Genomic DNA, 16376 nt, shown 5'->3' on the forward strand with positions numbered 1-16376 from the left:
CTCCAGCTCTGAAACCTTGGCTGCTGAAAGCAGGTATCTGGGTTTGTTTGGCTTCTATAATTAAAACACTGTTGCAGCTCCAGCTCTGAGGCCTCCGCTATTGAAAGCAGGTTTCTGGGGTTTGTTTAGCTTCTATAATTGCAACATTGTTTCTTAGAGTGCAGCTCAGAGGCCAGCAACGGCAGGCAGGGAACCTTTGCTTCCTCTATCACTGGAGCAAGCAAGCCTCCTGTTTGCTTTAGCTGCCTGGCTGCCAGCCACCATCTTGGTTGGCAGCTAATTTGCATATCACCCTGATTAGCCAATGGGAAGCGTGTTGGAGGTATGGTTAATTACCATGTTTGTCTATTATTAGATAGGAAGATTACTGTGAGTGAGGAATTAAGTACTTTCTTATGAGATTTCAATCAAGGAATCTGCCCACAGCTGCAGGCATCTGAAGGCTCACACTCAGAGCTGAGGCTGTTGGCAGAAAGTCTCCATGCCTCACTGGGTGTTGGAAGGAGGTCACACTTTTATGCCACATGCTGTTTGAGTGTCCCCACAAGATGGCTGTTGGCCTTTCCCAGAATGAGTGTTCCAACAGCAAGGAGGAAGCCACAATGCCTCTTTTGACCTCTCCTTAGAAGTCATACACTGTCACTTTGCCATATTTTTATTCATTGGTAGGGACACTCAGGGGAGAGGAATTAAGCTCTACCTCTTGCAAACAATTTATGGATAAAGGCTCTAACTACTGCGCAAAACTGGCTAGGGCTTTTAGACCTTATTTTGTTTTATTTGGATGTGTAGGAAAGAAAGGCGCCTGAGAAGTCTTGGTTAGTAGATACTACTAAGTATTAAGGAGCCATGAGTTTTATAAAGCACCTAGGCGCCCTCCAGCAGTCCAGGAGCTCTGGGGGAATGTCCGACTGATGGCTTAGTGGGCCTAAAAATCACTGTTAACTCATTCTCAAATTGCTCCCACTTAAAATCAAATTGCCCCCCTGTGGAGTGTGTGCTACACCTTGGGAACCAGTGAGCTTGAAACTTTTCCTCTCTGAGCTTCATTTCTGAATACATACGCATATACCCTGGGAATTGTAATCTCTTCTCCACCTACCTCCCTGGGTTGTCATGAGGAGGTTCTGAGCTAATAAACCTAGAAATGTTTCATCAAGTAAGTGATGTCTAAACAGGAAGGGATTGTTATTTTTAAGCCCATGGGTACCCTCGCAGGTAGCAGGTGCTGATTAGGGGAGGAGGGCATGATTGTTTCCTGGGACTATAGCTATGGAAGCTTTGCAGAGGGTTCCACAGGCCTCGGAGGGGCGGACTCTGGCCAGCAGCCCTGTAGCGGTGGTTGTCCCTGGAGGCACTGGCGGTGGGGCAGGGAGTTAGGGGAGCACTAGGGAGGCAGCAAAGCTGAATGGGGAATAACTGTCAAACCTTCCTGCTTGGCGCCATTCTTTAAATTGTAGGTGGCTGTTTCGCAGCTGTACCTGCTCAGGGTGGGGTCCAATCTCCTGGAGCCAGGTGGGGGCAGGGCCAGGGTAGAGCCAGATGGGCTAGGAGGGTGGGTTTTAGCTGTGCCCCCTGCCAGGTTCAGTGCGCTTCCGCTGCGGAGACAGCGCTGCTGCTGTTGGGGGGCAAGGGTCTGACCCTGGGGGGCCGCTCAGGGAGGAGAGGTGTGCCCAGCCTCAGCAGAGGGGGCCCAGCAGCAGTGGGCCGCGGGCCCCGGTGCCTCAGGGGCGCTGACAGTGGCTGCCTGTCAGAAGTTGTCTCAGAAGCCTGTTTCCACCGTGCTATTCTTGTGGGTGCCCCTGGTGGGGATGGCGGGGGAAGAGATCGGGGTCGGAGGTGCGGGCTGCAGCTACCCCAAGGTTGGGTCTTCTCTCCATCTGGTCAGCCTCCCTGTCCCCCAGGGGTACGAGGGCTGGGGTATGGTGTCCGTGCAGGGGGATTGGAAGAGCTCCCCATGGCCGCTTCCTCTTCCTTCTTTGCAGTCCAGGCTCCTGTTTAGGAGATCTCCTCAGACCCCGGGGAACTTGGCTCCAGCCATCCGCCCCTGCTGCGCACGCATCAATATGCAAATTGGTAGTTATGGGGACACTGTAATGGCAATTAGCATATTATCTCTTTATATGTATAGATAAATGAGAAGTCATGGTCCAAACATGAAGCAAATGAAGTTGTGGCCTGATTTGGGGCAACTGATAGGGTGCCACAAAGGAGAATCCACCTGAGCTTCACATTTGAAATATTCTCCTTTTGCAGGCAGAGGTTTATGACAGACACTTCCCTTATAGGTATAATCCTCCACTACTGGGATCTGCAGTGAATACTATTTATACAATCTTGATACTGTCAATGCTGATTACTAATTGGGGAATCAACCTCTAATCAAAGATAAGTAGAGACAAGTATAGCTACAGAACAGAATGTAAATGTTAATAACCATGGCAATAATGGTATGGTTGCTAGAGGTTAGGTAGGGTTGGGAGTGAGAGAAGGAGGAAAAGGAAAGGAGCACATGAACTTTCCTATTCTTACATAGTTTAAGGGTGAGGGATAGTTGATTATATAAATTTGATGAATCAAGAAATAGTGTTTAGAGTAGCAATAAAATTAAAAAACATAATTTCAAGCTAGAGTAGAATTCTAACAAAAGTCAGGAGGAAAGGGGAGGGGAACTGGTGTGAGCTGTGTTAATTCCCCCGCCCCCCTCCCAAGAGGCATAAGTTACTGACTAATCCAGAAATAGAAGCATGAATACATCCTATGGAGTGAAGGTGCTTCCCATGAGAATAACCAGATCCAGAGACTGGTGGCTCTGAGAATGGGGCGGCAGAGATGACTTTCCGTCTCCCTTCCTATCCTTCTGTACCATGTTTGAATTCATGCTACATACTGAATATACATAACTTTTTCAAAGCCAAAAATGTAAACAACCATGTAGTGTGTAGCATCTATGAGTTGATACTAGTATTCACTGGGTTTTAGTAGATTAACCTCACAAAGATCAATCCCTCTAGTTCACTTTAACAAATTTCACTTATTTCATAAATTGGCATTACATTTCATTCTTCTTAAGACAGAGAAAATTACTAACTTGCTAATAAAAACTGTTTAACACAAGCAAAAATTCTATGAGTTATCCTTAAATGTGCATTTCTATATGATACCACCAAAAATACCTTACAATCTTCAGGATTAACTCTAATGGGCAAGAGTCCAGGCTCAGTAAAGAAGTGACCCTCTGTCCGGATCAGTCCACGAAGCAGTTTTAATAACTGCCCTCCCAACACCGCGTACCAAGGGCTATTCTGAGTTCTTTTGGAAGGCCCAGCTACAACCTCTGCATGTTCTAAAACCAAACTCCCTACTATCTACTGGGAAAGATATTCAAAGGATTCAGCAATGATTAAGAAGCAAATGGCTAATGTGCCTTCGTTTAACAAAAGGTGGCCATTTATTTATTTACTAGAGGCCTGATGCACGAAATTCATGCAAGAGTAGGTCTTTCTTCCCCTGGCTGCCAGCACTGGCTTCCCTCTGACACCCAGGACCCAGGCTTCCCTCCAGCCACTGGCAGGCATCCGAGACCTGCGCTTTCCTCACAGCCCTGGCTTCCTCAGCAAGGTCGGTCGTCTGGTCTAATTAGCATATTAAGCTTTCATTATTATAGACTTGTTTGTTTTTTTAAAAGGTGGCCATTAAAAAAAAAATTTCCCAAAGTCAAATCAGTACCAAGTATAATGGATAGAAAGAGAGATTACCAAAAATATGATGAGGTTGGTGGTCAGAATCCAGGTGGAGAAAAAGGCCCTTTATATAAAAGTACATTTTTTTTCCTTTGAGGAATGAGGGGAGAGATTCTATGAAAGCTCTTTGGGCTTCTATAGAGAAAATACTGCTTACACTCATAAGAAATGCTGAGTCTTCTATTTTATACTCACAGAAGCTCAGGGTATGAAGAGACTTGTACCATAACAATCATACAACATAGTTCAGGTACCACCCACACTTTCTATAAGGAATTTGATACAAAGGTCTGAACTATCTGTGCATTACCTATACTGCTCATATAAAAAATACTTAGAGAAGAATGGATAAATACAGACTGGAATAGCCATACAACGAAATACTATGCAACAATGGAAATGAACAAACTAATGACATGTCTAATAAGATGGATGAATCTAATAAGCTTAAGGTTGCCTGAACACATCAGACACAAATAGTACACATCCTATGATTCCATTTATATAAAATATAAAACCAAGCAAAACTAATCATGGTGTTAGAAGTCAGCATAGTGGTTAACTTTGGAAGGGATAGAGAGAGGGAGGGATTACAAGGGTGTTCTGGAGCTGTGGTTAAGTTCTATTTTTTTTATAAAGGTACTGCTTACATAGGTGGGTTCACTTTGTAATCATTTGTCAAGTAGTTGCAGCTATGATTTGTGCACTTTTCTGCATGTATGTAAACTTCAATTTAAAAGTCAATAAAAAAAATAACATACAGGGCTCCCTGCTAGTTTATGTGGTACCTTTATGCAGATTTTTAAAAAATACCACCTCTGGGTGAATTAATTAGAAAAAGATACCCCAGGGGAGAGGGAGCCTACAAGTTTGGGCCATGGCAAGTGGAGGGCAGGCTGGGTTTTATCCCCACTGATGCATTTGGCTAGACACAAAAGCACACATCTGGATGAACATCTGCAAATCTGAAAAACACTCATTTGGTCCGTCCTCACCACAGCTTTATGAGAGGACATGGCAGATGTCCTTATTTTACAGATGTGAAGTGACAAAGAGCAGTAAGACTGATGCATGAAGGTGTCGCAGCTAATAAGGGATGGAGTCAGGATGGATTTCTAGGCCAGTAGTTCTTCACATGGTTCTGATTCCTTTTTGGGAGGGAGGACAGGAAGGAACTCTATGTTACTGTGCATACTGTTATAGGTCATCTCAAATGTTTTGTAGAATAAGGCAGGGGATAAATACATGGTCCCATATTCTTAATATTGAGCTTTTGTGAAGGTCCTTGGTTCTAAGCCCATTTGAAAACTATTCTCTACACACAGACTCAGAAGTAAACAGTCATCTTTTGGATGTTTATCTATGCAAAAAGATCAGGAGACTAGAGAACGTTACATGTCAACAGAGCATCCTGGCTCTCCCACAGCTTATTGACTTAAGAATATAAATCTTTCCATGTCTTGAAAATATGAAAGAAAGACACACACATACTGTTTATGTCCAGCTTACCTAGAAGTGTCTGCTTATTTTGGGAGGAGTCAGGCTCTGCAGAACATCTGCAAGATCGAAGAACAATCACTCCTCCAAGCACACCGTCTTCACTGGCCAGGAAAGGTGAACCTAGGCAGAAATGACTAGTGATCACTTCTCAGTCAATTTTACTATTTTCATTTGATTACTACAACAAAAACGTGCTATGAATAAGATCTTGAACGATGCCCATTTCCTGACAATCACCATTGTTCCTGCCTTGTATAGGCTTGATAGCAAAGGCAGGCCGATGCCTGAACAGGGGTCATTTGGCAAAGACGGTGCCAGATGCTGCCAAGAAGACTTGAGTGGGGGTGGAGTGTGCATTACTGTATTCAGAATGGAACTGGAAACACTACCAGATTAAAGGACCAAACACAAATACGGGGGGAAAAATGCTCAGCAACTCCCTTTGATCAGCTCTTAGGGATCACTTCCCAGGCTCTCCCTGCTGTCAGGGGCATGCCACCAAAAGGTTTGATATAGTACCTTAAATTCAATTTTAAACAATAAGCCACAAATTTTATTACCAACATGTTAAAACACTCCCGAAGGATTACACAAATAAGGGTGAAATTCCATTTCTATGAGAGTCCAGTGGTTGGTGAGCATTTCAAGAGCACGGCATTTTGGGACCCCTCTGGCCTCCTCTCCAAGGACATCTTCTTCAAACATGTGAACCCCAGTGCTATCAAAGAAACTGGTAAAAATAAAAGCCAACCAAACTGGATTGGGGGGAACTCTGATTAAACTTAGTAGCTTAAACACATGCGTTTATTTCCAATCTTTCCTCATATCCCAGTAAGCTGAGGGGAAAGGAAGAAAAAAGGTAAGGCCCAATAAGGACAGAGAAAAAGACAGACAAGAAAAAAAAAATGACCTTTTAGAAAATGGAAAGAAAACGGGCAAAGGAGACCTATGAAAGCTGAAACCTAAGCTTCCAAGGAGTTGGGTGGGTGGGTGGGTGGGTGGAGGAGAGGTTGGTTGGAGTGAGGGGACATCTATAGTAAATCACCCAGTTTTGTCATAAAACCCAAGAGCACCAGAAGTTGGAGGCTTCACGTTCTTCTGAAGGCAGGAGTACAGGATGCGTTATAATGAAGATGGTTGGTTGTGTCCAAAAGAATCCTGGGTTCCTTATAACTGGTCCAAGTTCAAATGTCTCTACCTCTTCCCTCTCCAATGACTCAGCACTCCAAGCCATGGCAAATCCTGCCTCTGCCCCTTGCTTCCTCTGAAAAACCTCTCAGTGCACCCTGTACTGCACATACTGCAGCAGGCTCCGGTCAGCCTCCCTGCTCCACTCATTCAAATCTCTAACTTTATTAATTCAATACATATGCACTGTGTGCTAGAGCTTTTCTAAGTATTGGTGATACAGCAGTGAACAAAACGAAATCCCTGCTCACATCTAGTTGAGCAGGTTGGGGGACAATAAACTCAAGTCAATAAAGAAACCCATTTAGACAGTAGTAAGTGTGCTATGAAGAAAATGAGTCCCAGTAAATGACAGAGGGTGTGACTGGGGCAGGGACTACTGTACATCAAGGGGCAGGGAACGCATCTTTTGGTAAGGAGCTAATAATCATGTGAAGGTCTGGGGAAAGAGCATTCTAGGCAGGTCAACCAAGCAAATGCACAGACTCTGAGGTGGGAGGAGCATGGGTTCAGAAAATACACAGGAGGCCAGAGTGGCAAGAGCCAAGCGAGAGAGGGGAGGAGACAGAAAACCATGTGTTCAGAGAGTGGCAGGGCCAGGCCATGTAGGATTACACTAGGAGTTTGGATTTTACTCCAAGAGTGATGAAAAGATGATACAGGGCTTTACCCAGGACAATGGCAGTTTTTACTTGCACTGGACTGGTTGGCAGGGCAAGAGTGAAAGCAGCAAGCCACCAAAGAAGCTGCCATGGCAACCCAGCTGAGAGATGACAGGGACTTGGGTGAGTCTAGTGGCAGTGGAGCAGGGTGGTAAGCCCACGGTTTATTCTGTAAGTAGAACCAACAGGGCTGTTTATATGAAGGGCATGGGAAACAGAGATATCAAAGTTTACTCTAATAAGAAATATGTGCCCAAGCTATGATCACATCACTAAACCATTCAAAAACCATCAATGGCTCCCAACTGCCCCAAAAATGCTGTTCAAACTCCTTACCCTGGCCTAGCCCTTCTCTCCCTTCCCAACCTTCTCTCCCTATTTATTTTTACACATGATATGCTCCAGCCAAACTGGACTCCTTGTATCTCATTTCCCCAAGGTCTATGTTTATGAACTGTCCTTCCAGGCTCCCGTTCTTCCTATTAACTGAATCTGTTCTTCAGCTCACTGCCTTTATACAGACCCAAGGTCTGTGAGGTGAGGATATCTGATTCACCTTTCAAACCCTCTTAGTGACTAACAAATGCTTTCATTCATGCACCACCATCCCCATCCCCAACCCCAACCTCCTCAAAACAAACACACTCACACACTTCTGACTTACTTGTGTGGTGTGCGGCATGAGGATGATAAGACAGTATGTGAGTGCTCTGAAGGGGATGGGGTCCCAGTTCACCAGGGAAGCTTAATATCAGGGTTCCTCATCCTTTGTATCAATTCATTCGATAATTTAATGAAACAAGGATTAGCGATATCTAAAGATTCCAAATTTGTCATGGGAAGTATTCAGATTTCATATTATCACTGTGATATTAAAAAAAAAAATACTGACTCAGACAGAAGACTTTTTTTTTTTTGGTTCCAGGGTCACAATTGTGTTCTTAAGCAAGACATATTTAAAGACAACCCAAGCTTCAGCTTCTTTAATTAAAAGACATCTTTCTGGGTTGTTGTGAGGATTGATTTTGTATACGTGAACTTTGTAACCTCTAAGGTGCTAAACATTTGGTGGTAGCAATACTGATGGTAGGAAGACACTTTATAGCATTTTGCTGGTAAAAAGAAAAGGCAACCAAACTGGATTTGGGGGGAACTCTGGTTAAACTTAGTAGCTTAAACACATGCGTTTATCTCCACTCTTTCTTACTTGTCAATGCACTTTGACAAGACCTAGTTTCCTCAAAGATTATCAAAGATTACCTTCTCAAAGATTATCATGTTGAACAAAATCTATTAAGGTACCTAACTGGATAACCTTCTACAACAGCTGGAACCAGGGCTCAGCTGACATTCAGCAATTAGGAGGGGTGGTGATAGGGTATCAATTTCCCTGTTAAAATGTTAAATATTCTCTATATAAAAGGAAACACTATTTCTTATTGTTCCCAGTAAGAAAAGAAAAATTAACATGGAGTGACATGTTGGGCACTGTGGTAGATGCTTTCTGTACCCATACAGAAAACTGGTGTCTTCCCTGGTTGGTGTTTCTCAGCGGACAGAGCATCAGCGTGCGCACCAAAGGTTCATGGGTTCAATTTCCAGACAAGGCCTCAGTAGGGGTGCATATAGGAGGCAATCAATTGATGTCTCTCTCTCACACTGATGTTCCTCTCTCTCTCTCCCGCTCTCCCTTCCACTTTCTAAAAATAAATGGGAAAATATTAATATATATACAAGGAGTTGCTTAAAATAAGTGAAGATTAAAGAAATAATAATAATTAAGCTTCCTTCACCCTAATAAAATGTCTCAAATAGATTATTTAAGTGCCCCAATCTATAACTGCTCTGGAATGAAATTATAATTACAGATGGTAAGAAACACATTCACTGTGATCAAATGTGTACAATCTGGACATCATTTAGATTGTAAACTCAGACTATAAACAAATGAGACAACTACTTATTGTATTTTGTGCCATAATCTTTAAGGATGAAGAATTTGAAGAAATGAAAAGGAGAATCACTCTAAGTATTGAAATAAAGAAGTCAGTGGGAATATTAATCAATATTCTTTTGATTGCTAGTGCAAGAATTGCAAGTAGAATGATTTTAAGTAAAAAGAATGATTGCTGGCTCATAAAAATCCAAGAGAAAAAAATCCAAACTTCTGGAAGGGTAAGGATGTGATGGGTTTCAAGAATAGCCAAAAATAGCTTCCTCTACTAGGGATGACAATGCCCATCACAGCCCTGAGCTGTATACCTGACATTAATCCACCAAAGAGACTTCCTCTCTTTATCAGATTTACCATTCTTGGGGCCGTCAATCAGACTCAGAAAGACGGGGAACCGGACTGGCCTAGTATTAGTCAGGAATCAAACCTAGAACAATCAATTGTGACCAAGAGGCCATGGGGTGGGGTCACAGACAAATAGACAAATTCTAAGATAGACACAAAACACAAATGGAGACAACACTGGGGTATAGAGCCAGGCACCCAGGATCCTACTTGAACTTAGACAATCCACTCACCTCTCTGAACCTTGCATTAGTCCCTCATTTGAAAAATTAGGAGGCTGGATTAATAGTCCTTGGTGTCTCCACCAGTTCTGAAAGGCATAGACCTAGGGGTGCTGCCAGCTTTAGAGATTCATGCCTACCCATAAGCAGCAACCAGCCATTACCCGATGCCAGCAAGCACCTTTTGTGAAACCTAATACAACGCTTCCTCTTCAACATGTGAGAACTTATCAACAGAGTGGTTCTGTAGTTGGATGGCAGCTGCTAGTGTTCCATCTTCCAATCACACTGAACAAAGAACCTCTGTCTTTTAAACACATTTCTGGGGATTTCTTTCTTCTTTTTAGTGTCTATATGCCAAATCACTTGAATGCCATTTTCTCTTGGAAGAATTACAGATACTGGTACTTTGGGAAAAATAAATGATACACACAGAGACAGATGGTTGGGTCGTCAGGTGAGCAAGAAAATTAACAATGGGGGAATAATGAATGTTTTCTAATGAAAACACATACCTCTAACTCCAAAAGAATAATAAAGATTACAAATATTCTTTAAATACAGAAGCAGAATAATAGTTTATACTTCCTGAAAGACCAAGGACCTCTCCTCTAAAAATGCCTTTGTAAGTTTACATGTCTTTTATAGACATGACGTATGAGCACAATGATGTGAAGATCACATAACACAATGAGAGGAGCCGATCACTAAGTTCAAAGCATTGGCTCATTCATAAAGTGCCACTATATTCAGCCCTTGAAGAAAAACCTACAGATTGCGGCCATTATCCTATTGGACTTGTATAAACTTACCTGCATTCTATCATTTCCTGCCCTCACAAAAATCCCAATGGAATGATTATTACTAGATTCATTTGGTAGGTGAGAAACCAAAGGAAGGGAAGAAAGAACCTGAGGCACAGGGAGGTAAATGACAGGCCTACAGAAACATGGAGGGGGGCGGGAACAGAGCGGGGAGCAGAAAACAAACCACTGCCTTAGATCCTCTCACTACAAACCCTGAGATCTATACCTGTTCCTCAAAACCCACCTCTACACAGTACCACAGTATGTGCAGTTTCCTGGTAAAAAGCATTGTTTTAAACGCTATAATTTCACTCTTTAAAGAGGAGAGTTGAGTGAAGCCAATGACCCTTTTGAAATCCCTTATCTACCAAATTTATCATTCTTTTTTCCTTAGAGTTTCTGTATTGGAAGTTTTACCGAAAGGCCTCTGTAATCCAAAATTATGAAATAAGGTGTCCATGTTTTTAAAAAAATATATTTTATTGATTTTTCACAGAGAAGAAAGGAGAGGGATAGAGAGTTAGAAACACTGATGAGGATCTCAATAGAATATTCACCAGTTTTATGCTAACATGCCAAAATGAGATTTATCCCTACTGGGGATGTGCCCGCAACCAAGGTACATGCCTTTGGCCAGAATCGAACCTGGGACCTTACAGTCCGCAGGCCGACGCGCTATCCACTGAGCCAAACCAGTTAGGGCTGTCCATGTTTTTTATTATTACTTTTATAATCTCAGTTTTTACACTTAAAACTTTAGTCCATTAGGAACTACTTCTGGCGTAAGGACTGCAGGGGAGGCGCCTGCTCTACTACTTTTTTCTTAAATGGTCAGCAAATTGCCTAACATAAATTTGTTGGCAAATTCATCTCTTACCCACTGATGTGAAATTCATTTTTATTACATATTACATTCCCACATGTATTTGCATTCATACCTACATTATCCTGTTCCATTGATGAAACTATTCCCACAAATACCAAATGGCTTTAATTATGATAGCTTGACATTATATTCTATCTGATTGGGCCAGTTTCCTCTCATTATTCATTTTTTTCACAATATTCTTTGTTACTTTCATGTGATTTTTCCATATGATCTTAAAAATAGGCTTGCTTAGTACTCCTGCTTCCCACTCTCACTGGAATTTTCATATGAACATAATATAATAAAATTGTATTTTGTGTAACAGCCAGGCTGTCCTGGTCAATTTTACCCAGGGAAAACTAAGGATGGAGTCAATTACGTTCTTGACACCTTCAAATGCTGGAACCATGTGGATTTTTAGACAAAGAAATGTGATATGGTACCCCTAAAATATAATTTGTAAGCACAGCTCTACATAGTTTAAAAGAATCAACTATGTATCTTTATAGAATGTCTTATGAGATGTAGACTTAGTATGAAAAACAACCATTGACTTTTCCTTTATGGTAAGTTTTTATCTTCTGGTATAGTCACTAGCAATATTTCTATATCGCCTGGCCTGCGGGGCTCAGTATTTGAGTGTTAACCTATGAACCAGGAAGTCGAGGTTCAATTCCAGGCCAGGATCCCAGGTTCCCAGAATCCCCAGTAGGGGAAGTGCAGGAGACAGCCAACTGATGATTCTCTCTCACCATCGATATTTCTATCTCTCCCTCTCTAAAATCATTTTAAAAAATAAAAAATTTCAGGAAGCTTCAGTCTACTCCCCCAGAACAGGACAAAAACAAAAGAAAGCAAAACATGTTTGGATAGCAAGTTGTCTGTGAAGTGAAAACACTCTGTGTTGGGAAATTTTTAGATTAACTGACCAATCGTATGAAAGTATCTGAAACATGAAAAAAGCTTTTGTGGGTGAAGGAAGTTATTGCATATTGAATCTGAGATTCCATTTGTGCCAAATATCTTATGGTATTTATAATATGGCCCAAAGCACCAATGTTCATGAGTAATGCCATTTGCTTCAGGGAACGAGGCTGGAATTTTTTAGCTAAACGTGGTAAACAAAGTCAGTATGATTAAATAATGCAGATAAGCCCCTGGGAGAGCACTGGCTGTCTCTACCAATCGCTGCACTAAGACCCTCAAAGGACATCAGACCTGAAGGAACATATACACTCATCTATTGCTGCTTATTGTTTTGAGCTGCTCACTGCTGCTAAATGAGTTCTTTCCTTCTATTACTAGACAAGGGACCTGACAGGACTGCCTAGGGCCAGCCAGTAGTGTGTGAGTTCTTGATTTTGTGCAGGAAACACTTCACAACACGAGCCCAGGTGAATTTTAGAGGATGTTTATTAAACCTGAGACAGTGAAATAAGAAGGGGCCTAGGATAACATGAGAGGGACTAGGTGGGGAAATGAGCCTAGGCTGGGCTGCTTTGGTGCACTAAGAAGTCAGAGAAAAGGGAGCCTTGGGGACAGGTTCTGAGGGTTTGCTGGGGACAAAGTACCACTGCCCATTGCTGCCCTGGTTGCAAACCTAGTGAGATCCCTTAGAGCAGTGGTTCTCAACCTTCTGGCCTTTTAAATACAGTTCCTCATGTTGTGACCCAACCATAAAATTATTTTCGTTGCTACTTCATAACTGTAATGTTGCTACTGTTATGAATCGTAATGTAAATGTCTGATATGCAGGATGGTCTTAGGCGACCCTTGTGAAAGGGTCGTTCGACCGCCAGGTTGAGAACCGCTGCCTTAGAGTTTAGGAGGTGCATGCCTATGGGGGAAGGAGAGAGAGAAGGGGAGGGGAAAAGTGGAGGCCAGCTCCTGGAGGGAGAGCATAGGCAGGGACCTTCTTTTTGAGGATTTTAAAGGCTGGGAGTTTGGGGAGGGGGTTTCTTAGGGGAGGATCTCAATAGAATATTCACCAGTTTTATGCTAACATGCCAAAATGAGATTTATTCCTCAGCTTCATCTGTCCTTGGGTGTGGTTGGCAAATGGCACTAATTGGATTTCTGCTGTCTCCCTGAGTAGAGTGATTTAAGAAGGCGGTATCGTTTCCAAGATCTTCTGCTTAGCAAGTTGATGACGGTGGTCATAATAACTAGGAAATTAACTTGCTAATAAAGCTCCAACAATATTTTTAATTGTTTCAAAACATCAAGCAAGCACCGCTAGACCCAAAGCTCCCAGAGTGAGCTCTTGACTTCCTTCTGGGAGTGGCACCCCTAAGTTGGGTGAAGGAAAATAAAGAAGCCTATATACTGAAAGGGGAGGGACGGACAACAAAAAGGTGACCCATCAATTGTAACAGTGTATGTATATCACTGTTACTTTTCCTTCATTTATTCTATAACTATTTGAGTATCTATTAATTGCAAAGTTAATGCTATTCTGGGACTACAATGGAAACAAGACATGAGAGGTCCTAGCTCTCAGAGAGGTTACCTTCTGATGGGAGAGATGGCCAAAGGAGCAAATGCACACATGTTACTTATAATTGTGACAGCCTCACAGAGGAAACCAATGAGGGGCTGAGATGGAGATGAATGGGGGCAGGCAGAACCCACTGCTGACAGGCCTTTCTGAGAAGGTAGCATTTTTATTTAGATTAAAAGATAAGGAAAAAAGAACCAGATGAAGATTGAAAACAGGAACGTTCCAGGCGGAGGAAACAGGACACGTCAATGTCCTGAGGTGTGACAGAACCTGGGGATTTAGAAAATCAAGAAGACGACCAAGGAGGCCAGCATGACGAGCAAGAGAGGAGAGTGACAGGGATTACAGAGACCATGAGGTAATGTCTGTATTTTATCCTCTTTATAATGGAGGACCATCAAAGGCATAGAAAAGGAATTAGAACAGCTGCTATGTCAACAGTAGACGGGAATGGGAATAGTTGTCAAGAGAAGAGGGAGGTAGACTGCTGAGGAGGCTTCTGTGGTGGTCCAGGTAAGAGCTCCTCAGTGAGTGCAGAGAGACAGTCCCATGTGCCCTGTGCCTCCCTTCCCCTGGGCCCAGTGAGATGGCCCAGCATGGCTGAACAAACCAGACCCATCCCATCATGCTGAGTCTATAGGGCAGCAGATGCTGCTTAGAGTAGATGTGGGACCAGAAGAAATTCCACGGGGGGCTGAAGGCAGGTGCTCTACCAAGAAGAGCATTTGGGTCGCTGCTCTCCGTGTACCACACTGGAAAGTGTGCAAGGGGTCACTGATCTCAACCTGTCATTTCAATCAAGTTATTACATGTCCTGTCCTCATCATGTAAGATCAGCTGCAGTGCCTCCAGGACAGTCATCCTGGTCACAGACAGATCTACTGTTGCCTGTGAAATTCTTTTCCTAGTTGAAGGCTCCAACTTCTTTCCCTTCGTCGGTCCATCATAGGCCTTGTTCATCTCTGCAATGCCCGCCCTGTTCTCATTCAGTAGAGCTCTAATTTGTTAACCGTAGGTGCTGGGCAGGATCTATTTTTCAGCTTGTCACTCTTTACTAAATAAAGCCCTGAACTTTTTTTTCACCTTCATTGTGGAATTTTAGCTGCCTTGTTTGATTTACTTGTGGATTTTTACAGTCTACATGCCTAGAAGCCTTGGGCTGTGGGTAACCATTTACTATATCTAATAAAAAAAACAACAAAAAAAATCTGCAGAGGTAAACCATAAATGCCTTAAAAACTAGCTGATAGGCAAAAATGAAAGTTATGACTTTTTAAAAATTTTTAAACATTATTGGAGAGGGATCTGGTCATTACAGAACAACCAGAAAGAAGGCAACAGTAACCAAATAATGTAACTTCATTTGCATGTGTAAAAGTATCTCTAATAGCATTAATATGACATCAATGACATTGAAAGACCAAATTAATGTGTCAGTTACCTTTAATTTATAGAAGAATAAACAGTAGACCCCGCCAAACTCAAGCAACTCTGAGGAAAAAAAAAAGTATCTGGGATAAAGCTAAAATATCACTCTTAAAAACTCTGGGCCCAGCTGGAGTAGCCCAATTGGTTGAGTGTTGTCTTGAAAAACCAAAAGGTTTGATTCCCAGTCAGGACACATATTCACTTTCTTCCCTTTCCTCTTTCTAAGTATGTTCTTGGGGATGTGAAGAGAGAGAGAAAGAGAGAGAGAGGGAGAGAAAGAAAAAGAGAGAGAGAGAGAGAGAGAGAGAGAGAGAGAGAGAGAGAGAGAGAGAAAATAAAAATTCTGGGAATTCTACAGGTTAGCAAGTTTATTCAGATACATAGATACATACACAGAATTTCATCAAGAGAGTTTTTATGATAATAAGCTGAGATAAACATTGAGAAATGTCAATCTGAGAATCTGAGGAATTCCATATAAGCAAGGTCTATTTTGGACCTGTCTCCCAGAAAGGGATAATTACTAAAGAGCAAAAAGGTCCTCCACCCACAAAATTTTTGGAAACATAGAAATCAAGTGAAGCACTCCTGTGAGACTCATAAAAAGGTCTTAATTTGAAGAGGGGACAGAGGGATGTTTTCATTTGCACATTTTCAATTATGCATATCCACCAAGAGAGACAACTAAATATAGCCCAGTCAGTGGTGGCACACAAAACCTTAATCTAGTGTGCAACCAAAAAGGTTAACATTAGAAATACTGTTCAATTGGAAATATTTCAAAACAGCACACATATTTTAGCCATTTTTAATAAGCGCATGATCTATGCAGACAGTTGAGTGAACAATGTTGTTTTGATGGCGAGCACCATGAAGGAAAAAGGGGAGTGTCAGTAACTCATATTTTTCATTTCAGATTTCAGTTGATGATCAACTTCTGGGCTAAAGAAAAGAAGAATCACTCACTTTCTGTACCCCTCTGGCTGGGCTCCACCCCAGGACTCCTGAGCCCTGTGGCTGTTTCATGTTCATGTCAATTAATGCCACAGCCCAGGAAAAAAAGAAAAAAGAAAAAAAAACAGCAGATTTGTGGACGTGCAGGTCCATGTGCCAACATACAATGTTAGTGCTTGTGGGTTCAGAGAATCGTGCATTTTTCTT

General features: G+C 42.2%; 1 protein-coding gene across 6 annotated transcripts in view; it reads right to left on the reverse strand.

Moving 5' to 3' along the window:
- TASP1 (taspase 1) overlaps positions 1–16376 on the reverse strand; it is a 244452-nt gene that overhangs the window by 49629 nt on the left and 178447 nt on the right. For 4 of the 6 annotated variants that reach the window (XR_001512903.1, XR_001512902.1, XM_006758101.2 and 1 more), the window contains exon 12: positions 5253–5363. The exons of the other annotated variants lie outside the window; for them this stretch is intronic. Coding sequence is in view for 2 of the 4 variants with exons in the window: in XM_006758101.2 (XP_006758164.1) it covers positions 5253–5363 (111 nt within the window). In the remaining 2 variants the exon portion in view is untranslated. The remainder of the gene's footprint in view (positions 1–5252; positions 5364–16376) is intronic. 6 annotated transcript variants of the gene reach the window in all.

This window comes from Myotis davidii, unplaced genomic scaffold, assembly GCF_000327345.1.
Source record: "Myotis davidii unplaced genomic scaffold, ASM32734v1 scaffold32, whole genome shotgun sequence".
NCBI classification, from domain to species: Eukaryota; Metazoa; Chordata; class Mammalia; order Chiroptera; family Vespertilionidae; genus Myotis; species Myotis davidii.